The 23,374-nt window shown below is 38.2% G+C and overlaps 2 protein-coding genes across 3 annotated transcripts; both read left to right on the top strand.

Moving 5' to 3' along the window:
- The first annotated feature begins 3,124 nt into the window (after window positions 1-3,124).
- On the top strand, window positions 3,125-8,958 carry ndufaf4 (NADH:ubiquinone oxidoreductase complex assembly factor 4). The gene is made up of 3 exons (XM_079639383.1): window positions 3,125-3,434; window positions 4,806-4,900; window positions 8,374-8,958. Exons 1-3 carry the CDS (start codon window positions 3,260-3,262, stop codon window positions 8,668-8,670), a joined length of 567 nt encoding a protein of 188 aa, XP_079495509.1. The 5' UTR covers window positions 3,125-3,259; the 3' UTR covers window positions 8,671-8,958.
- A 1,273-nt stretch (window positions 8,959-10,231) lies between these two features.
- On the top strand, window positions 10,232-20,781 carry gpr63 (G protein-coupled receptor 63). Of its 2 annotated transcripts, none has more exons than XM_079639382.1 (2): window positions 10,232-10,295; window positions 18,217-20,775. In XM_079639382.1, the coding sequence occupies exon 2, from the start codon at window positions 18,303-18,305 to the stop codon at window positions 19,536-19,538; it is 1,236 nt and encodes a 411-aa protein (XP_079495508.1). In that variant the 5' UTR covers window positions 10,232-10,295; window positions 18,217-18,302; the 3' UTR covers window positions 19,539-20,775. The 2 variants fall into 2 exon arrangements, with proteins under 2 accessions (XP_079495508.1, XP_079495507.1); XM_079639381.1 differs by having other exon boundaries at window positions 10,233-10,738; window positions 18,217-20,781.
- The last annotated feature ends 2,593 nt before the right edge of the window (window positions 20,782-23,374 follow it).

Below are 23,374 nucleotides of genomic sequence, written 5' to 3'. Positions count from 1 at the left end.
CCATCTTAAAAATATATCTAAATTACGTCATATGCTCTCAATGAATAATGCAGAACAATTAGTTCATGCGTTTATGACCTCAAGGCTAGATTATTGTAATGCTCTACTGGGTGGTTGCCCTGCACGCTTAATAAACAAACTACAGCTAGTTCAAAACGCAGCAGCTCGAGTTCTTACTAGAACCAGGAAGTATGACCATATTAGCCCCGTTCTGTCAACACTGCATTGGCTGCCTATTAAACATCGTATAAATTTTTAAATATTGCTGATCACTTACAAAGCACTAAATGGTTTAGCTCCGCAGTACTTGAGCGAGCTCTTAACGCATTATAGTCCTTCACGTCTACTGCAATCTCAAAATTCCAGCCAGTTAATAATACCTAGAATATCAAAATCGACTGCTGGCGGTAGATCCTTTTCCTACTTAGCACCAAAACTTTGGAACAGTCTTCCTACCATTGTCCGGGAAGCAGACACACTCTGTCAGTTCAAATCTAGACTAAAAACACATCTCTTCGGCCTAGCATACACATAACACATTATAGACTTATATAATTCAATGTTAGGCTGCATAGTTTAGAACAGCCGGGACCGGGAACACTTCCCGTAAATCCTGATGTACTTGGTTCATCATAAGAAGAATGGCGTCTACGCTAATATTAGTCTCTCTGTCTATCCCGAGGTTTACCGCTGTCCACCGGAACCTCTGATGAAGGACCAGCGCCAGGACACGACGACGCCGCTGACCTGAAGTGTCAACCAGTCTCTCCTCCTCTCCACTCCGACTTCACCAAACCGGAACTGGACAAATACTCTGATTCATTCTGAACTTCATACACTGTTCACTCATTGGCCAGAGGAGAACTGGCCCCCGACTGAGCCTGGGTTCTCCCAAGGTTTTTTCTCCATTCTGTCAACTGATGGAGTTTTAGTTCCTTGCCGCTGTTGCCTTGCCTTCTGGCTTGCTTAGTTGGGGACATTTAATATTCAACAATATTATAGATCTGCCTTAAAGGTGGACGATGATGAAATTGTTTTTTGTATTATTTTCATGTTATCACTCTGAAGCTGCTTTGATACAATCTGTATTGTAAAAAGCGTTATATAAATAAAGGTGACTTGACTTGACATGGTCGACGATGCGGGCAAAGTCCACCACTCAGTAACGCTATCCGGCTCCGTCAGGGTCTTTAGGCGCTTTTCCACTGCATGGTACGGTACGGTTCGGTACGGCACGCTTTGGCGCTTTTCCACTGCATGGTACGGTACGGCTCGGTTTGGTACGGCTCACTTATGGTGCATTTCCATTGCATGGTACGGTACGGTACGGCTTGCTTCGGCTCGCTTCAAATGGTACCACCTCTGTTGAGGTTCCAAGCGTACCGTACCGATACTAAATGTGACGTGAAAACACTGCAGATCACTGATTGGTCAGATAGAATCGTCACTTCAGCGTCATTGTATTTGCGACACGAGACACTAAACCCGCTAGATTTAAATAGCCAGACAACAGCCAACGCGGTAGCACCTGTTTTTAGAGTATTTACTTGACAAAAGAAGTAAAAAAAAATCAAACAAGAAATGGCTGAATCGTGGTCAGTGGACGAGGTGCAGACGTTCCTCTCGTTGGTTGCCGAGGAGCGAAAGTAGCACAGCTCTTAGCCGCACACGGCTACCACCGGACCTACTACTATTAACGATCAGTCCCACCCACTTTGAAGCAGTACTAACAGCAGTGGAAAAGCAACCGAGCTAAAGCGAACCGAACCGTGCCGCACCGAGTCGAGTCGTACCACGCAGTGGAAAAACGAAGCGAGCCGAACCGTTCCGCGCCGAGTCGAACCGTACCGAGCCGAACCGAGCCGTACCATGCAGTGGAAAAGCGCCATTTGATCATCGTCAATCTCACAGTTCCACACAGGCTTAACTACTCGAGGTCGCTGGTCGCTAGCTTGTTAGCAAAGTCTATGCAAAACATTAAGCACTAATTTCAGTCTTCGTGTGCAGAGTATGCCACTTACACAGACAGAATTGTCCTATTACAGTTTCTTATAAGAGTCCTTGTTGAACACTTTCACTAAAACTGGTGCATTAGCTACGTTAACATTCCGTCTCTCTCACCACTCGCGTCTCTCTCACCTTTCCCTTTTCTGCGACCCCAACCGTGATTGGCTCATTACAAAACTTTCAAAAATAAAATAAATTCACAAAACATTGCTGTAACTCTTTCTTTCTATTCTTACCGGCATCATTAACGCATCTTCACAAATATTATTAACCAAAAAATATTATAATTAATAATTAAAATTAATTATAATATTTTAAATGCTGAATTCAGTAAAACATGAACATTACCCAATATACATTTCTCTCATTGAGCAAAATTATAACTTCATTGCTGGTCAATGAACCTTAACTTTTTAAACCTTAAATTATATTTATTAAACTAATGAAATTATTTATTCAAACTTATATATCTTATACTAATGCATATATTTTAACAGGGTTACATTTATAACATTTTAAGAAAGAAAAGAAAAAAAAACATTTTTTTTTTACCTTTATTTAACCAAGTTAGTCTCGTTGAGATATAAAATCTCTTTTTAAAGAGAGACCTGGCCAAGATAGCAGAACAAATTAGATCAAACAATCACAAAACAAATACAAAAAAGGCAAAGACTACTCAAGTGCATTTCAATTAAATAAAAGTGCCATTACTTAAAACATTTGCACATGTGGATGGACTCATGTTCTATAGATTTAACATAACGTTTAAAATCATTCAAGGAAACTAGACACTGATGTAGTTTGTTTTCTGTAGGTCATTCCAAGTTGAAGGTGCAAAAAACATGAAAGACTTTTTGAAAAACTCTGTCCGGGCTTGAGGTACATTCAATGAGAGAATTTTCTGGGACCGTAAACCATAAGTACTCTGTGTAAAAGAAAGAAATTCGGATTTGTAGCATGATAGCCTGCCTATGATGCCCTTATAAATATATAAAAGTGAGTAAGCCGGCGATTTGACAGAGAGGGCAAATTAACTGTGGAATAAAGTGTACAGTGATGAGTGAGGGGTCTGCAATTTGAAATAAACCTTAAAGCTCCATGAGACACAGCATCCAACATCTGAAGACACTTTGATGGGGCATTCATGCAACAGATCACCATAATCAATCATTGAGAGAAATTTGGCGAGTCAACTGCAGAATCAGCCAGACGAGGGCAGTAATGAGCTTCCCGTGTCTGGTTGTAGAGTTAAATGAAGAAGAGGAATGTCCTCTGTGTAGATCTTTCAAGCATGGGCTCCAGAGTAACTCGCATGATTAGAAACTTTAATTTAGAGAATCGCGCTTTCCGAGAAATAAGCAAAGCCAAACCTCAGGCAGCACCGCGGCATCCAACATCAGGCAGTTTTCCACAAGAAGGAGCTGCGGGTGAGATATTGTGTTAGAGTTTGCTAGACTAGAGTACAGTCATATAACCTGTGCTGTGCTCATAAGAACTGGTTTAGGGGTGAAGGACCATGCCAATGTCTCTTAGAAGATATGACTTATAATCACACCCGTGAGAAATTAGTTAACACTCAAAACGGGTGTTGTTTAATTTCAAAATTAGCTTAAACTATTTGTGTAATTGTGTTAATAGCCTGCTTACATCACCAAAGTTTGTGGACACCCACTTTCGATAAGGGGATTTTTTTCTTCTTCAATGACAACAAATATTATTGCGTGTCATACAATGACATCCCTTAGCAGTAATAGAGTGGACTGGACGCGGTTATCCATTTTTCTCCTCCTTTCACTACTGAAACATGGAGCAACTAGAACACTTTTTGTTTTGTTATCCAGTTGTATTTAAAATAAAATAAATGTGAGTCGCATTCCAATAAAAAAATACACAGAAGTACATGCTTTACCCCATTTTACTATGGTATACAGATTGAAAAAATATTTTTTTTTTCATCTGTGTATGTCCTTGGATATTAAGGCAAATTTTTATCATCTCTTCTTCATATTTGTAATAGGAATATTATATATTGAAACAATTGTGTGATCATGAATGGCCATTCGATTGCACTTTAACATTTAACTATAAACCTACTGATACAAAACATTCTGCTAAAGATCACATTAAAACTATATAACCACTGCAAAGATAAGTGTTTTCTTTTAAGAGACATAAGCACATTATGTTGTTTTGTTTGCATTCTTGTCTTTACATGTTGTTTGTCTACTTAAGTTCTTGGATCGCATTGAGGATGACCATGTAGACATCGGCTTTAAAGGGATAGTTCACTTTAAAATTAAAATTCTGTCATCATTTACTCAGCCTCAAGTTGTTTCAAACCTGTATTAATTTATTTCTTCTGCTGAACACAAAGAAAGATATTTTGAAGAATGTCGGTAACCAAACAGTAGTCTGTACCCATTGACTTCCATAGTAGGAAAAAAAAATACTATGGAAGTCAATGGGTACAGACTACTGTTTGGTTACCGACATTCTTCAAAATATCTTTCTTTGTGTTCAGCAGAAGAAATAAATTAATACAGGTTTGAAACAACTTGAGGGTGAGTAAATGATGACAGAATTTTAATTTTAAAGTGAACTATCCCTTTAACAGTGTGTTTTTCCCCACTTAGCGATTTAGTTGGGTCAGATTCAACACCTTGTTCTCAGTTGCTTGTAGATCTAGAGGTGTTTATTGAGTAGCTGTGCCAAAAAAGCCAGACCTGTTAACATAATTTTGGCAATACAAGTTACACATTTTTCTGTTTGATCTGACGACGTATGTGTTTTTGTGGCAGTGACCAGCATTGCAGGAGAGATTCACCAGAAGAATGACCCACTGCTGTCAATGCTCAAGGACGTTTATGTGGAGTCTGACGATCCAGTTCCTCAGGTTTGAAGATTGGGATCATTTCACCAACAGTACAATTATAGTCATCAGTTGTATTATTATCACATTAATTCAGATTCTTATGTCCGTTTTCACAGACAAGGCTTAATCTAGTCCCAGAATAAAATGCATGTTAGAGCTGTTTTTACTGAAAGCAACTTAAAATATGTCACTGCCATAACTATTTGACTTTTTTTTTAAGGCATGCTTATAAAAGCTACTTAAATGTCCTATTTGTACTAAGGCCTAATCCTGGCTTAATCTAAGCCCTGTCTGTGAAATCCAGGCAATTAAAGGGTTAGTTCACCAAAAAATGATAATTATCCCATGATTATCTCACCATCAAGCCATCCTAGGCTTATTTGACTTTATTCTTTTAGCCAGACACAATCAGAGTTATATTAAAAAAATATCCTGGCTCTTCCAAGCTTTACAATGGGAGTGAATGGTACCTTAGATTATTTTGGGCTTCTAAATCTAAGTTACCATTCACTCCCATTTAAAAGCTTGGAAGAGCCAGGATATTTTTTATTATAACTCTGATTGTGAAAGAAGAAAGTCATACACACCTAGGATGGCTTTAGGGTGAGAGAATAAATTTTCATTTTCGGGTGAACTAACCCTTTAAGTTATATGAAATATAGTACATTTGTATTGCAGTAAAATTTATTACATTTCAGCAACAATAAATAATGCATGTGTTTAGTAACTTGGAAGAGGCCAGCAATATTTTGCATCCGCCGCCCACGAGTTTATGAGCTGTTTGAAGCGTTTCATGTAAAGTGCTCTCATGTTTTAGACAACTGAGTTCATGCACCCTTCCCACTTCAGTTTGATCTGTGGCCTCTGCCAGTTTTTCTAATGCTTTGTTCTGAGAAATTCACAGGCCAAATAGAAAAGTACCTGCATTTGGTGCTTCGTGGGTGTTCATTTCGCCATAAAACTCAATGTTAAATAAGAATTGTAGACATTAGCATGTCACGTTGCTGTCACTAATTGACGTTGCCACTCAGCAAATTTAAAAGCATTATAAACACTGTTAATATAAAGTCTTAATATAAAAATATCTGTGTTAATAGAAAGTTATATCTGTCAGATATTTCCACCCTGGTTATTTAGTGTGGTTTGCATTAACAATTCAAAGAAATAATTAAGTTTCATTGATCTCAAAGCTTTGTCAGTCTTCAGCACTAAAATGTAATGCTTATGCTATTTAGAGGAATGCACTTATTTTATTTATGCACTAGGTCTCTAAAACCTTTAGGAGAAAAGAAATAAGTGTGCTCACACAATCCCTGTTAGTGATGCTGTGATTGATTTAGTTGTTGACATTTTACACATATTGGGTCTCATTCATGAAACACGAGCAGAACTAATTTTTGTGTAAATCGTGTGTAAAGTGGTTCTGGCGTAAATTTTCGGATTCATTAAAATGTTCGTATTTCACAGCATTTTGAAAAAATATTATTATATATAGCAATACATATGTTTTTTCTTTTTACTTTTATTATGAGAGCCAGTAATAGCATCTGCAAACAGTACACTTTAATAAAATAATTAATTGCTTTCAATAGGGCTGGGCTATTTTTTTCGAAGTGAACTAATTAGTTTTTTGCAGTCGCTTCATGTTGAACCATTTTCTTTTCACTTCTGGGACTGTTCGATTAACAGATGAAACTCCATTAACTGCATCTGTATGCTGCCAAGCTTCCTTTTTTTAGGACCTGATACGCCACTATAGGCTACGCTTGAAAATAAAATGTGGCGTTTTTAATGAACATCTGATAATAAAACTTCAATTTCTGCATCTGAGAAATTGTTCTTTTTCATTCGCTTTTGAGAAGACATGTTGAAATCCTTCGTTTGGTGTCATAATATGATGCCCATATATAGTTGTCAGTCGGATTTAATGGGCGGGATTTATGGTAATTGAGAATGAGCGTGCACGTGCGTCCCATTACGACTGATTGGAATTCATAACACACACACACGCGTTTCACTATCACATCTGACGTTTACGTTATTTGTGAATCAGGAGAAGAGTTCGGGAAGGTCTCTTTACGCGCAAATCACTCACATATTTACTCGTATATTTACGAATGTTTCATGAATGAGGCCCAATGTGTATGTTATTGCCAGACAGATTTCATCACTAATGGACTGCTGTGGTGATGATGTATTTTTGCATAAAGTCAGCCTTAGCATGTTCTCTAAGTGCGCAACCGACGTCAGGTTTCTGAAATGTCTACATAAAGAATTGTTAATGTGCGTGTGACTTTTCTTTTGAACGATTTTCTGAATTTAGCTTCAGCGAGTGAACTACAAAGCATGGCACAGGTAGCTCTGCTGCAAAAAAGTATGACATTATGGATTGTTATTTATATTCCAAATATCTTAACAGTAGGCTTCAAAGAGATTGTGGAAGTCCTTTCTGCTTTTGGCTCCGATGTATGGGCTAAAATGTCACGTAATCTTTAAAGCCTGCCTTGGTTCCCTGAACACAAACCCAAATTGGATTACTGCATAAAATAAGCTCTGCGACCAACAAAAGTTTATAATTCTAATTTCTTGCACGTTTTGTCCGTCTTGATCATTTTCACAAATGAGCACAACTATGAATTTTGAAGCTTAAATTCAGTTGCCAGAAATATAAAGCTAACTTTTGGCTATAAGCGTGTAGTTCGTGCTATGGTCGCTCGACTTTGAAGTCTTTATTTAAAAATAAATTTTGAGTTACAAACTCAATGGGCCCTATTTTAACAATCTAAGCGCACGGCGCAAGTGCACTTATGGCGTGTGTCGAATCCACTTTTGCTAGTTTAACAACAGGAAAAATGGTCGGCGCGCCCGGTGCATGGTCTAAAAGGGTTGTCCCTATTCTCTTAATGAGCATAATGGGCGTAATGCGCAATAAACCAATCAGAGTCTCATCTCCCATTCCCTTTAAAAGCCAGTTGTGTTCGCGCCATGGCGGATTCACTATTTATATGGGGGAAAACTGAACTCTTCTCTAGTGAGGAAACGGATCTGCTCGTGCGTGAGGTTAAAGCGCGCAACAGACCATCTACGGGACAAAGTGTACGCGTGTTGTGGACCCACCTATAGACGCACATTACTAACACGCCCTTTAAATAACCAAAAAAAGTTGCCTCATAATAGCACACGCCAACACACCTCGTTTTCAGACCAGCAGCGAACAGATGCCTTTGCTATTTAAGCAACGTGGCTCAGGATGTGAAAATGATAACTGCGTCGGAAAAAAACACTTGCGTCGCGCCTGGCGCTGCATTACACCGAGTGTATCATAGGGCCCTGTGAAGCTGTGAAAGTGGACTAGTGAGTCGATGAGTTTACCTGTTCGGCTGAGGATGTTTAATGTCCCAGTCCACCTCTGTAATCTCATATATCCACTTGTTAGCAGCTCAGGTTGTGGTTTGCTGCCCTCTGCTGATGTGACTGACTCTGTGCTCCTGTAGGGTGAAGCAGCATCCGCTCCGGTGAAGGTGGTCAAGACTCAGACCCAGCGCCGGCTGCTGAAGTACAGGATGTCGGATGTCACTGATATTCCCAAAGGAAAACTGTTGCTTGTGGAAGCTTTAACCGGCCTGAATAACCACAAACGTATGCCTAAAACATGGACTCCAGAGAAGCTGGCACTAGAGTTCTCTCTGGATCCCAAAGATGCTAAAGCGCTCACTGATTTCTTTTTTCCCTTTGACGTCAAAATCATTCCACCAAAATCCGAGACGAAGAAGCAGATTAAGGATTCTTAGCACAAGTGAGCGCCGTTCTGTACAGACTCGAGTCGTCGCTGTTTTGACATTTTGATTGTTGTGTATATTGTTTGTTTTTGAAGGGCCTGTCTATTTAATAGTTTGTCTTATTTAAGCATGGCATATCCCAATGGTTGTTTCAGGTATAAGATCATTAATATAAATTAATGTAAATGTTTCTGGAAATCTTATGTCATCAGATCAGTACAGATTATATTTCTCGATAAAGAAATTGGCTCAGAAATGCTATATTATGTTTGCCGTTAGACAATAAATCAGCTGCCCTTGCATTTTGATCCAGTGAACTGTATTTAACTCAGTTGTACAAGGTGAAACATTCTATAAAGTTACTCTCTGCCATACTTGAATATTTGATTTTAATACTTTTTGCCCTCCTGGTGGACATAATATTTTAGTGAATTTCTAAATGTCCTGTAAAGAGCACATTATGGGCTTTTCAGAGATACCAAATGTTTGGAGGTTTCACCATGACACTAACTTCTCTTTGATAAAAATGACTGACATTAATTTAGTGATCAAATGTAGCACTCTTATGGAAATATGATCATATTTTCAAATTGTTTGTCATTAATCAACATCTCAGTAAAATGTTAGGGGGTTTCTAATCAAAATATGACTTTGTTACAAAACAGGGCATTGATTTCATACATGTCCACTGTGAGGACACCTGGACTTACCGTACATCATGTTTATCAGGCATTTTGGGAGACACAAGTGAATAGGGAAAGAAATTATATATCAATATTCCTATTAAATATTAGATATTATTATGAAATTGTTGCCAGTTATTACTCCCATTATTGCACTACTTTTTTTCATTACATGTTGACCCAAGAACACATTAATATGCTAATACACTATACAGATACATTGTATTGAATGGGGAAAAAAATGAAAGTAAAATTGTATATCAATTAATTCTGTTATATCTTTCATAACATAGTTGAGAATCATTTTAATGCAAAGTTTGGTAAAAAAAAAGGAAAAAAAAACTACAATTGATTGGTGAATGAAAAAAAGAAAGAAAGAAAATCAATTGGTTTTGCCTATAAATCCCAGACAGCAATATGATGTGTTGGCCCAGATCCGGCCCACGTTGAATCCATTTGGGCCGGATCTGGGCCTACATTTTGTTGCTATCTATTCTGGCCTGTGGTGTCATTTCATGTCTTTCTATTTTTTTAAACAACTAAGTCCATACCCCCCCCCCCCCCCCCCCCCCCCCTTCCCTTATGTTTTTTTATATTTTTGATGTCTCGCTATAGCAGCAGATTTCTTTTTTTTTTCGTGTGGGCAGATAACTTCATTTCGCTCAGCACTAAATCAGGACACTATGCCTTTCTGTGTCTGTTGTTTATTTTATTTTGTTTTATATTTCGAAACCACTGAACATTACCACTTCATTCCCGTCCCATTGATACCCGACCGGTCCCGCCGCCGCAACCAAACCCAGCTGCACCGACTGCGGTCATTGGCCACAGTGAGGACACCAGTGGGCGACTCCTGCGTTCTCATTGGTCAACGGCGTGTCAATCAAACCCGGCACTGAAATGTCATTGGTTTCCTCTCAGCGTGCGGTGAATGCGGACAGCGCGAGCGTCACGGTGTGTTTGGGATGCATATGAGAAACGAGACGCGGGTACAAAATGTATCATGCATTTCTCTCCGTTTAAAACGAGCGTTTGCATTCGGGAAAGTAGCGAGGCAGTTTTCGCAGGTCTTTTTAGATTATTAAGATTAGACATCTGTTTACACCGGGGGTTTCTGATTGATTCATCACGCCAAAACGGGCAGAATTCAAATGTTTTAATGCTTCTTTTTTTTTTTACGTTTAGTATTTTAAAACCGAAGCCGTGTCAGTCTGGTTTTAAACCAATACGCGCGAAGAAATAAAGCGTTTAACATCTGTAAATAAGTATATTTTAATGTTGTGTTGTCGGAGCTTCAAACATCTGGCGAGAGAAGGATGTGAATCTGAATCTGAGCGAATAATGATATGAATGATGCGGTATCCTTTATTTAAAACAAGCGACAAAGGAGAATCAAGGTAAAACACCAACTTTATTAATTATTATGTTTAGAGAGCACTATATAACAATTTAAATATGATTGTGATGTTATCTACTCTTTCCTCCATTTTAAATCAGTTGATCCACTTTCAATGTGAATCTTTCAGATCCTAAATTTAAAGCAATTTGCAAAGCTTTTCTCTGGGTAAATATACCATCAGTGCAAAAAAAGAAAAGAAAAAAGGAGTCAATTTGTAAGGAGTCAAAGTGTATCCTAATAAGAATCACATCTCTGCAATTGTTTCCCCACCTATTCATCTGAGATGAAAGTCTGGAGCCTTTGATCCATAAAGTATCTGGAATTCATTGAGCTTTTCATTCTGTATCTTCTTCTGGTCTGGCCTAGGCCTTTCCTGTCTCAAAACTGCTGCTTTTAGAAATGGAGGAATGTTCTAGGTTCACAACATCGAACAGTCTTGGACTACTGTTGAGGCCTCTTGAAGTGATTGTGCTTCATAATGGAGGGATACATTACATTTCCCAAGCATAGATGAAGAGACACTTAATCATTTTATTCCTGTTGCTAGGATCCACAACTATTCAGTATACACGACTGCCATTCGCTCACGAGTTTCCTCTGCTGTCACTATGGTTTCAGCTTATACTGTATGACTGATAGTCTGCTGTAAGATGCTTTCCACTTCAGTTTGACTTCTTCAGACCCTCCAATGCAGAAACCTTTTATTTGAGACTGGTCTGATATCATGTTATATCGTGGATTCTTCTCAAAAACATGTTCTTTCTAGAAAATCATCAGCCAAGACCTGTGAATGTAGGTCAAGGTGGAAACTCTTGAGTCGATACAAGCCAATTTCAAGATTGTGGTGAAATAGTAATCTGATTTCACCTGGTGTGTGTGTGTGTGTGTGTGTGTGTGTGTGTGTATGTGTGTTTTTTTCTGTTCCGGTGGTTACTTAAACCTGAATCCACACTGACTGGGGACCTACATTTAGGAATGAGGAAACAAGCTTATAGCTAAATCATACAGAATGAGTTTTTATTTATTTATGTAAAAATGCAGAAAGTTTTGTGTCATGGGTAGTTTTAGGGGTCAGGTTAGTGCATATAGCCTACAGTTTGTACAGTATAAAAACCATTACGTCTATGGAAGTCTCCTCAAAGATGGGGAACCAGACATTTGTGTGTGTGTGTGTGAAGATAATTATGTGTGTGCGAGTATGCATGGGTGCTTGCATGTGAGTATATTTAGCATAAAAGTGTCTTATTCTCTCGTTGTTTTTCATAGATGCATTTGGGTAAAGTGGCACCTTTAAAAGTCTTTTAAACCTAGCCTTTGTAGAGGAACCTTTTGCCAGGTTGCCAGATAAAATGCTGTCTTTGTCCGCCAGTGAAAAATGTACACTTTAAGCCAGGACTTTTCAACTCCATTAACAACTAGGCCAAATGGAAAATAATATTTTTGGGCATATAGTTCTATATGAATGTGCCCAGTTGATATGTTACTTGGTAACTGAAATCAGCCTTTAGTTAGGCTAAATAACTATCCTTGACAAAAAAAAATGTTTATTCTGATTATTAATACATTTCATTTTATTTTTAGAAATATAAAATACCAATGTCTGTTACAGCTGTTCTAAAGTAATTGGACTCTCAAGGCTGTGTGTTAGTGATTTGTTTTTTGTCTCACTCTCCACTTTATGTTCTGCATTATTTATGGTACAATCAATGAAAAACACAACCTCTTGTGGTTTATTGTTTTGGCTGTAAGTTTTGAATAAATATTATTTATAAATTAAAACAACAAGGGATTGTTCACCCATCATATCATCATTTACTCACCCAAATGTTATTCCAAACAAGACTTTCTTTCTTCTGCAGAACGGGAAAAAAAGATAATTTGAAGAATGGTTTCAACTACAGAAACACTGATCCTGAACTCCTCTTTCCTTCAGTGATTTCCTCATTAACATCAGGTGTCTTCACTAATGGTCACACTGAGCGCTGTTAAACACAGGGGATTTTGTTGTGTAGCATTCAACCGTGAGACATTTTCAAGCCAACAATTTTGTGATCCTTAATATTTAAAAGACGTTCGAAGAATGTTCAAAGATTGTTTTCAGCAAACATTATGAGAATATTCATCAAATTACAAAATATTGTGATTTCATGAACATTGTTTTTGAAAGTACTTAATTCTTACACTTGCATAACCTTTACATTAATTAAAGAGAAAAGTTGGGAACCGTAACTATGGGGCAGGCTACAAAACCTTCTCATGTTCCAAGTTATTTTAACATGCATAACAGCACACACAACCTTATTAAAGGGTTAGTTCACCCAAAAATGAAAATAATGTCATTAATGACTCACCCTCATGTCGTTCTAAGCCCGTAAGACCTCCGTTCATCTTCGGAACACAGTTTAAGATATTTTAGATTTAGTCCGAGAGCTTTCTATTCCTCCATTGAAACTGTATGTACAGTCTACTGTCCATGTCCAGAAAGGTAATAAAAACATAATCAAAGTAGTCCATGTGACATCAGTGGGTTAGTTAGAAGTTTTTGAAGCATCGAAAATTATTTTTGGTCCAAAAATAACACAAAATAAGACTTTATTCAGCATTGTATTCTCTCCCGGGCCTATTGTCAATCCTTCACAGTTACGCTGATGGCGTAAGACGCTGATGACGTGTAATCTGGTGCGCCCGAGCTTCGTTGATAGACTGAGGGAAACGCACGCTGTAAAAGTGTCTCATCCGTGACATGCACACTTACGCACCATTAAAAAAATGATATCCATGCAAACAATGTAGAATAGCTTGAATATAGCGTGCGTCTCCCTCAGTCTATAAACGAAGCTCGCGCGCACCGGATAACACGTCAGCAGCGTCTTACGTCAGCAGCGTCACTGTGGAGTCCTGAACGCGGATTGACAACAGACCCGGGAGAGAATACAATGCTGAATAAAGTCTTATTTTGTGTTATTTTTGGACCAAAAAGTATTTTCGATGCTTCAAAAACTTCTAACTAACCCACTGATGTCACATGGACTACTTTGATGATGTTTTTATTACCTTTCTGGACATGGACAGTAGACTGTACATACAGTTTCAATGGAGGGACAGAAAGCTCTCGGACTAAATCTAAAATATCTTAAACTGTGTTCCGAAGATGAACGGATGTCTTACGGGCTTAGAACGACATGAGGGTGAGTCATTAATGACATTATTTTCATTTTTGGGTGAACTAACCCTTTAATTTTAAGTTAGTTCTAAATGTTTAAAGAATGTTCCAAGAATGTTGTTCTAAGAACGTTTTATCCCAATATTATGAGAACAATTAAAAAACCTTACAGACAATGCGTAAATTTTGTTTTTGTGGTAACCTTTTGAGAGCTTTAATACGATTGAACAAACATTCTATTAATGTTACTGGAAGAACTTTGAGAGAACCCTGTCAGAACGTCAGCCAAAGTTAGAAGGTTCCCTGTTAGCTGGGTTTAGGTTTGTGATTATTCTTCAGATGTCAATGTCATATACTTTTGTGAACCTGCTATTAAAGCTATGTGGCTCAAATAAATGACATCTAGCTATTAATGGACTGGTGGACAGCTGTTAAAACTAAACCAATTATTGTATTAGATTCTTCTGTGAAAGAGGTCAAAATATATGGGCAAATCCATGTCAGATCAATATAATTTTAGAAACTTCTTCAATCCAAATATTTGATAATTTGGACAAAACAATCTCTGTTACTTTAATTTCCTATTATCACTGTAAAGCTGCTTTGAAACAATCTATATTGTTAAAAGCGCTATATAAATGAAGGTGTCATGGCATAATGATGGACATAAATGATGATCCTTAGCCCTCAACATATATTGTTGTATTGAATATCTGAACATGCATTATATCAAAAGAAAGAACATCCCTCTGCTTTTAAACTAACAACCAAAAAAAAAAAACATCATGCATTCTTATTTTATCAACACTTGAATGTTGCTAAGTTTTTTTAAAAAAAAGCAACATTTTGAGCAAAAAGCTGAGAAAATCACATTTTTGTCCAAGACTACATCCAGATCCGATCAAAACACAGATGGAGTAGATCGAGTCCATCAACAGCCCCGAGGCTTCACAGTCCTACAGCTCGTCCTGGGTCGTGTCAATTGCTTAATCGATTGTACTCAATTGAAATCCCCCTGAGCATTGGATGGGTTTTCTTCCCTATATTTCCTTCCTAGCGGAGGTCCGGACAATATTTTCTTGGAATAGTTATAGATTTCCATCTGGGCTGCAGTACTTTGTAAAAGAAAAAAAAAAACTCAACAGTCAAAATCGTGATCTCAGATGAGTATGAGCCAAAGTAGTGGTGTCTGATAGTGTTTCTATAAAAAAGTCAGTTGAGCCCAATTGTATGTGAATATTAAAGGGTAAGATGTTTTATCAGGCTATTAAAATTTTGACATTTTGATAACTACAGTTAAGTCAAGTCATCTTCCTTTATATAGCGCTTTTAACAATGTAGATTTTTTTTCAAAACAGCTTTACAGTGATAAACGGATGATTTAAGGTAACAGATTGTTTTGGCTTTATAGCGGTGAATATTTTCCAGCTAAAGTTGATTGATTGACTTCCGTCGCAACGATCATTAGTTATTAAATTAGAGACCGCTAAGACGACACCGTTTCTCTCTACACAGACTTTAGACGCGAACCTGTGAGAAACACTTATGACGCTCATGTGCACATTAAGAATTAATTCTATAGTTATGCGCATTCTAATATATATGCGAAAGTTTGTAATTCCCTACAAACCAAGACTTAACAAACTACTTGTCTGGCCTTAAACATTTTTAGACAGAGTTTTATCACTTCGGGGTAGATACGCGAAACCAAACGTATCCGACAATGCTTTATCTGTAGAGTGGTAAAGGGATCCTTCACATCGGGTCCAGGCGAAGATCCTTCGTCAGATCTGGATACGGCCTGGATCCGGCAGGCTGCAGGAAAACCTCGGGATAAACAAAGACACTAAAATTAAAATAGATGCCATTCTTCTTATGATTTAACGAGTACATCAGGATTTATGGGAAGTGTTCCCAGTTCCGGCTGACCTAATCTATGCAGCCTAACATTGAATTATAGAATATACAGTATCTATGGCAGAAGGCCATGTGACAGAAAATATACCATATGAGGGTTTCCTTATGAACTCTGCACCATTTTTATATTTTGCTCAAAACAAGTATCTTATAAAAATAAACAATGCACACAATAATCAAAACGTTATCTTCATGAGCAGAAAAGAAAGCTATTACTAGTACTTTCAAACTTTTAGTGGTCTTTCCATCTACAAATCATTTCCCCAATTATAGCATTGTTTATTATGAAATGCTGATTGATAATGCTAAATGTATATGAAAAAGACGTCCTGTCAAAAAAACATTTTTTATTGTACAGTCGGAGTAATATGACAGATAAAAGTAGCCTAATACTAGTAATAATATTTATAGAAAAATTCTAAGAAATAGAAAAATTCTCATGTTCAAGAGTTTGCTAGAGTTGTTAAAATAATAGTGTCAGTTGCTCCATTGCTTTGATGTGCTGCTCACTTTAAACTCCTGAAACTGTAAAATGGTCCTACCATTGTCATTATGTCTTGCGGCCCAGTTGCAATGATGTCCGGAACCGGACCACGGTCCGCTATTTAAGGACCCCTGCGCTAGTGGCTAGTTGAGTGTACTGTGTTCATTGGCTTGTACACTCATCATTGCGATGCATTATGGGATTCAAAAGAGTGCACTCGATAATGTCCACCATGGTTTTGCACACAACTACAAATGTGTTCACTTGCAAAATGTTTGCATTTCCCAGAGAAACTTTCCTTTCACTCACAAAGAATTCATCACCATTACCCTTCAGGGGCTTGACGTGCAAGAACCAATGAGGTTCATTCTCGTGTTACACAGCACGTTTAAGCTTCTCAAGAACCAATGAGGTTCATTCTCGTGTTACACAGCACGTTTAAGCTTCTCAAGAACCAATGAGGTTCATTCTCGTGTTACGCAGCATGTTTTAAGCTTCTCAAGAACCAATGAAGTTCATTCTCGTGTTACGCAGCACGTTTAAGCTTCTCAAGAACCAATGAGGTTCATTCTCGTGTTACACAGCACGTTTAAGCCTTTCAAGAACCAATGAGGTTCATTCTCGTGTTACACAGCACGTTTAAGCTTCTCAAGAACCAATGAGGTTCATTCTCGTGTTAAGCAGCATGTTTTAAGCTTCTCAAGAACCAATGAGGTTCATTCTCGTGTTACACAGCAAGTTTAAGCTTCTCAAGAACCAATGAGGTTCATTCTCGTGTTACGCAGCACGTTTAAGCTTCTCAAGAACCAATGAGGTTCATTCTCGTGTTACGCAGCACGTGGACGTTGATCATTGTTTATGTGAACAAAAACCTGAATTAAATCATAAAGTGATCGTGTCTTTTCAGAAGACTCAGATTAAATCGCTCCATTTATAAATCTATTCATATGGATTTCATATTAATTTTGAATATTAACCGTTTTTAACCGTTAGAGACTTTTGGGTGAATAGACTTTCAATGAATGGAGACTCGGAGATATTTTTAATTAAATCAGAGATATTTCAATGTTGCAAAGATGATTGAAAGTCTTATGGGTTTGGAACGACATGAGACTAATTTAAGACTGAATTGTTTTATTTTTAGGTGGTGAACTAAAACTAGGGTTATAACATTGTTTATTAGGAAGTACTGATTAATAATGCTAAATGTAGATGACATGGCATGACGGATTATTATAATTAAAATAATGTATTTTGAAAACATTATCCATATCAAATTGTCTTACAAATAATTATGAAATTGTTTACTTGCGGTTTGCGATGTAGCTGCTGTCAGATCCAATATAGTTGACTGCTTAATTTTTCAACTAGGTTTTTTTTTTTTTTGCAAACTCTCTCTTCATTGTCTACAAAACAATCTGCAGTCAAATGATTTGAACAAGCATATAATCCTCTGATGCGATCTGGGATGAAATGAACCATCCATTTGTTCCTGAATCTGGGGAATCCTGTGGGGAACAGGACAAACGGAAGAGTTTATGTAGCTTGTTTGAGACGGTCTAAAACAAGCTACATAAACTCTTCCGTTTGTCCTGTTGTTGACAGACTCAGGTGTGTGGAGTACATCAGAAACTAAACTCGCATCTGTATACTCCAGTGTAGACAGTGACTATAATGAATTCTATTTGCTTTTAACGCAATGCTCACATCTGGTGTAGACCGGTGTCAGCAATTAAGCGACTGGATGCAATGTGGATAGTGTGATGTATAACTATTTCACAATAAATACTCTAAACCAGCTTTTAACAGCTGGCAGCATCACTTTACTATGACTCTATATTGTGTTAGATGTTAGATTGTTTGTGACGTTGTGAATCCTTGCACAGTTAATTCCTTTTCTCTGCTTCCCCAGGCTCTGCCTCCATGCTGAGATGTGTGCTAGTGACCTGTCCGATAGGCTGAGCTTGCTCTCTTTACCATGTAACTGCAAAAAGAAGAATGCTTTATTCCTCCACTAGTCTGCCTGTGGCTTCAGGGCCGCCCAGCGCCACCCTGCCCCCCCCACCGAGGGTGCTGACCCAGCCAGCGGGTACAAGAGCCATGGAGAACTCCTCCGCTAAAGCCAACAGCTCTCTGGAGCTCCGGACTCTATCGGGATATGAAACGCCTCCAGCTGTCGGGCCGGACCCCGTTCAGGGCCTGAACCTGCCCCTTCAGGTGTTCTTCGGGTCGGTCATCATCTGCGTGCTGCTGCTGGCCTTCCTCGGAAACATGGTGGTCTGTGCCATGGTTTACCAGAGAGCCGCCATGCGCTCCGCTATTAACATCTTACTGGCCAGTCTTGCCTTTGCCGACATGATGCTAGCGGTCCTCAACATGCCTTTTGCCCTGGTCACAATGGTGACCACACACTGGATCTTCGGAGAGGTGTTTTGCCGCGTGTCAGCCATGTTCTTCTGGATGTTCGTGATGGAGGGAGTAGCGATTTTGCTGATCATCAGCGTGGACCGTTTCCTAATCATCGTGCAAAAGCAGGACAAGCTAAGTCCGCGCAGGGCCAAAGTCTTGATCGCAGTCTCGTGGACTCTGTCTTTCTGCTTCTCTTTCCCTCTTTCTGTTGGCCATCCGGCCCTGGACATTCCCCCCAGAGCACCACAGTGTGTTTTCGGGTACACGGCGGACCGGGGCTACCATGCCTACATGATGCTGATAATGCTGGTGTTCTTCTTTGTACCGTTCCTGGTGATGCTGTACACGTTCATGGGCATCTTGAGCACACTCCGCCACAACGCGCTACGCATCCACTCCCACCCGGACTCTGTGTGCCTCAGCCAGGCCAGCAAACTGGGTCTGATGAGCCTCCAAAAGCCCTTTCAGATGAACGTCGACATGAGTTTCAAAACACGTGCCTTCACCACCATCCTCATTCTGTTCTCGGTGTTCACTGCGTGCTGGGCTCCGTTCGCCACCTACAGCCTGCTGTCCACCTTCAGTCGCCCCTTCTACTACAGGCAGAACTTTTTTGAGATCAGCACGTGGCTGCTGTGGATTTGCTACCTCAAATCAGCTCTGAATCCTCTGATCTACTATTGGCGTATCAAGAAGTTTCGCGACGCCTGCCTTGACCTGATGCCCAAGTACTTCAAGTTCCTGCCGCAGCTGCCGGGCCACACGAGGAGACGGATCCGCCCCAGTGCCGTTTATGTGTGCGGGGACCATCGCTCCGTGGTGTAGTGGAGGACCTCTTTTAACCCTGAAGCGTCTTTTGTAATTCGTATGGTACAATCAAGCTGTGATATGTTTAGTCTTTCTTAAAACTGCAGGATGTTTTAGCTGTAAAAGATTGTACAGATGAGAAGCCTGTACAGTTAAACTACTTTAATTGCACAATGTTTTTTAATAGGGTTTAGAATTTACTAGAAGTTTGTTCAGTACATATCAGTCAGGTGCTGCTATCTTTGGTGAAAATGTGCAATCTTCTGTTTAATGCCATTGAATGTTATATTTTGTGTGCTGTATATGTTTTTTTTTTTTCCTGGCTTTGTGATCCGGTTTACACTTTAACATTTCTATTTAATTTTATTTATATTCAGCTGTTCCTTTTTTTAAAAAAAATTTTAAGGGATGCACCGATTATTCATTGTTGCTGATACCGATAACTTGACAATTTTTTATATTTGAAAGCCGATAACTGATATATTGGCCTCTAAATCTAAATCCAAATTTTTATATAGTTTTTGAGAGCTTGATTACAAAAAACAAAAGTCTCACCATTAAAAGCCATGTCCCAAGCACTTTAACATAAATCAAACATATGCAGTACAGTTTAAAAGTTTTAAAATTGGCCAACTTTCCTAATAAAAAAAATAATTAAACTGCTTAAATAATTTCAAACAAGTCATAAACAACATACTTGCATATAAAGAATCAAATTGCATATGCCATGGATAAAATAAGAAAATTAGTTATTTATCAGCTTTAAGATATTAGTCATATTTACTTATTGGACCGATAACAATAAAAAAGGAACATATATCAGCTGATTACCGATGTGGTGGCCGATATATTGTGCATACCTACTATTCTTTTCAGTGTGAAAAAAAGGAAAAAGGCAATTGACAAACTGAGGTGACTATTCAGCATGTTCCAATCTGATAAGACTTTGTGAAAATATACATAATTTTTATGTGATTTTTTTTTTATTGTGATTTCCATTTCTGGAGTTGAATAAAATCATGGAAATGAATCAAATCGTAATTCATGGATATTCCATTCTAGTTATGGCTTGTTGTGAGTGTAATTGTAAAGGGTTGTTTTCCCCTTGGTGTCATGAATGAATGGAAATGTCTCAGAAGTTTAGTGGTCAAAAGTGGGAGAACCCTGTCAGTATTTGTGTACAGTACAGTACAGGTGTATACAGTATATATCATATGAACAACAGCTGGCCAACTGCTTGTTGGTGGCAGCTTTAAAAGTCAATAAACAAAAACGACAACAAACAACCAACCACAGATATGTTTCTTATATCTTTTTAAAATGTCAAACGGCAGGCATCCGAGGATCTGTTTCATCCCTCTGTCAGCTGCAACTGGAACAAGGTCAGTGTGGGGGTTTTCTGATGGGTTGTCCGTGTGAGCCTTTGTAGTGCGCCGCTTCATTCAGATGATGATTTCTTTCTAAAGGTAAACCTTGAAGCTTTGTGAGTCTGAAAGGTAATGTTCCTTCACTAGTGTCCCTCGTGGGCTTGATTATTTCTCCAGCCACCGCTAATGAGGATGCTGTGGGCTTTAGAAGCTCATCAGACCCAATGTGTGGAACTCTATTACTTAGCAACAGTATGTATTACTTGGCAACCAGCTTGTGTTACTTAGAATTGGCACACTCTCTGGTGGGAGTTTTTGTTTTTTGGAGAAGCTACTATAACATTGACATTTTAACATGGTTTCTCAGGGGTGTTTTGGGATCTTGAAATGTCTGTAACAATAATTCAATGATTTAGATCACCCCATCTTGCACACACATTTAAATGAATTTAGAAAATAATAGTTGACAAAACTTTTAAAAAATACAATTTGTTGCAAAAAATATGCAGTTGTTTTATTGCAGGTAAATTATTACATTCCAATGGTGGTTATTGTACAGTTTTGTCAGTCATGGTTAAACAATATGAGGGTAGTCTTTTTTTTTAAATTCATCCTTAATTCATCTAAGTTCATGTCCATATTTGTATACCAGTCTTTCAGAATTTAGTAGGAAATTCCTCCCAACCTGGCCACATCCGGAAATTTATCACATCCTGACCACTTAATGATAATTGATCATTGATCATTTAATTATTAAATAGGCTATATCATTATATTATAAATCTCTGGCTTTTATCATCTGTTTCAGGAAATAGTAGGCCTATAGTTAGTAATTATTAGTTAGTAACACATGTATTAAAATGTGTCCAAACAGAGATTAATAAGCTTAACCTACCATTTTTATCTCTGTAAGTCTTGAAGTTAATCAACATTTGACATGAGAGGGCAAAGTGATTAATGTTAATATCCATTCATTTCCGAGTGTTTCTGGAACAGGGATTTCACTGAGCCAGTTTATAATATGACTTTCATTCTAGTATATTTTATGAATATGCTTCATCATATATTGTGCTGTCTGTGTGTGTGTGTGTGTGTGTGTGTGTGCATGTATTGTTTTAAATTGAGCTTTAGTGTGTTATAGTTTTAGAAGTGTATTTGTGTGTCCATTGGGAGAGGGTCTTAACATTGTTCTTATCAGGTATTTAACTGCGTTCACACTCTCACTCTCAACTTCTGTTGTTGTTCTCAAAAAAAACTAAGTTACACATCATCTCCCTGCCATTCCCATGGCAACAAGAAGCAAGAGAGTATAAGAAACCGGTCCCTGAATACTGCAAAGAAAAGGGCAAACTTTCAAAAATGTGTACAGTATAATAATACAATGTACAATAATAGCCATCTAGAGCCATCATATCAGACCTCACAATGCACACACCAATTTTCTTCAGTCTGAAATCAGTGATATAAAAATGTATTTCTGGTTACAATTATCAAGTAAACAATCAAATGTAATATTTCACTGTAAAAGTACTTGATGTGCTTTCAGAATAATCGGTGTATTTATAATTGAAACCCATTAGATGTAGTGCGGTGTTAATCCCTTCTGCGAGAAAATATCCATTTACACGACGGCACATTTTAATCAGGTTGCAGGAATGTGGGCGGGTGTGAAATCATAATTATGTGGCTCGCTGTTTGTTGTTGTATTTATAGAATCCGAAATATGAGTCCTTCTGAGAATTATTTGTCCATCAATCCATTTTCTATACCTGGTTATCCTAAGTATGGTCCCAGCATGCCTCAGGCCTGAACAGGGTTATAGCACACATTCACATTCACTCAGACCTAAGCGACGATGAATATAGACGGATCGCTAGAGGTCTGTACATTATTTTAAGTACAGCTGAATGGTGGCTTTAAATCACTTTCAAATGCCTCTACAGCTCAGGCATTTATTTTATTCTTGTCATGACTGTAACACTTTAATGCGTATGCCCTTACTATACCAGATGATTATAGTTTACTGAAGCTGTGGGCTTCATCTTCATCTGGCCTTCATCAGCACCTGAAGCGAATAGCAGGCACTTGATGTAGTGATAAAAGGCTCTCTTGAGATGAACGCTTTCTAAACAGAATCACTCACTGCCAGGTGCACATTGGTTGACATGTATAAATCAGTGGTTTGAAAACAATATGCAGTGTCCTCAGTTTCTTTAATCTAATGTAAATTCATGTTCCAGTTTTATCTGGATACATTTTCTAGGTAAAAAAAAAAAATTTCTACACTATTACAACATTTTGTGTATATTTTATTTGTGACCTGAAGTTCAGATATACTTTTTAATTATCAGATTTCAGTTCCTTTTCAGATACAGCATTGCCTCCTCTCACTCTCTATCAAATCCACAGCACATGTAGACTGCATCTGAAATCACGTAGAATTTTTTTTCTGTAAAAATAAAAAGGAAGGAAAAAAAGGTACACAGT

Source organism: Phoxinus phoxinus, assembly GCF_949152265.1.
Source record: "Phoxinus phoxinus genome assembly, chromosome: 16".
Taxonomy (NCBI): Eukaryota; Metazoa; Chordata; class Actinopteri; order Cypriniformes; family Leuciscidae; genus Phoxinus; species Phoxinus phoxinus.
This window is presented reverse-complemented; position numbering and strand designations above follow the sequence as displayed.

What these genes read in the sequence shown, in the direction of transcription:
- ndufaf4 (XM_079639383.1), top strand. Translation starts at nt 3,260, where the DNA reads ATGAAGAAGAGGAATGTCCTCTGTGTAGATCTTTCAAGCATGGGCTCC. An exon ending in TCCACAAGAAGGAGCTGCGG is followed by an intron (nt 3,435 to 4,805) that starts GTGAGATATTGT and finishes TTTTTGTGGCAG; the next exon opens with TGACCAGCATTGCAGGAGAG. An exon ending in CTGACGATCCAGTTCCTCAG is followed by an intron (nt 4,901 to 8,373) that starts GTTTGAAGATTG and finishes GTGCTCCTGTAG; the next exon opens with GGTGAAGCAGCATCCGCTCC.
- gpr63 (XM_079639381.1), top strand. Translation starts at nt 18,303, where the DNA reads ATGCTTTATTCCTCCACTAGTCTGCCTGTGGCTTCAGGGCCGCCCAGC.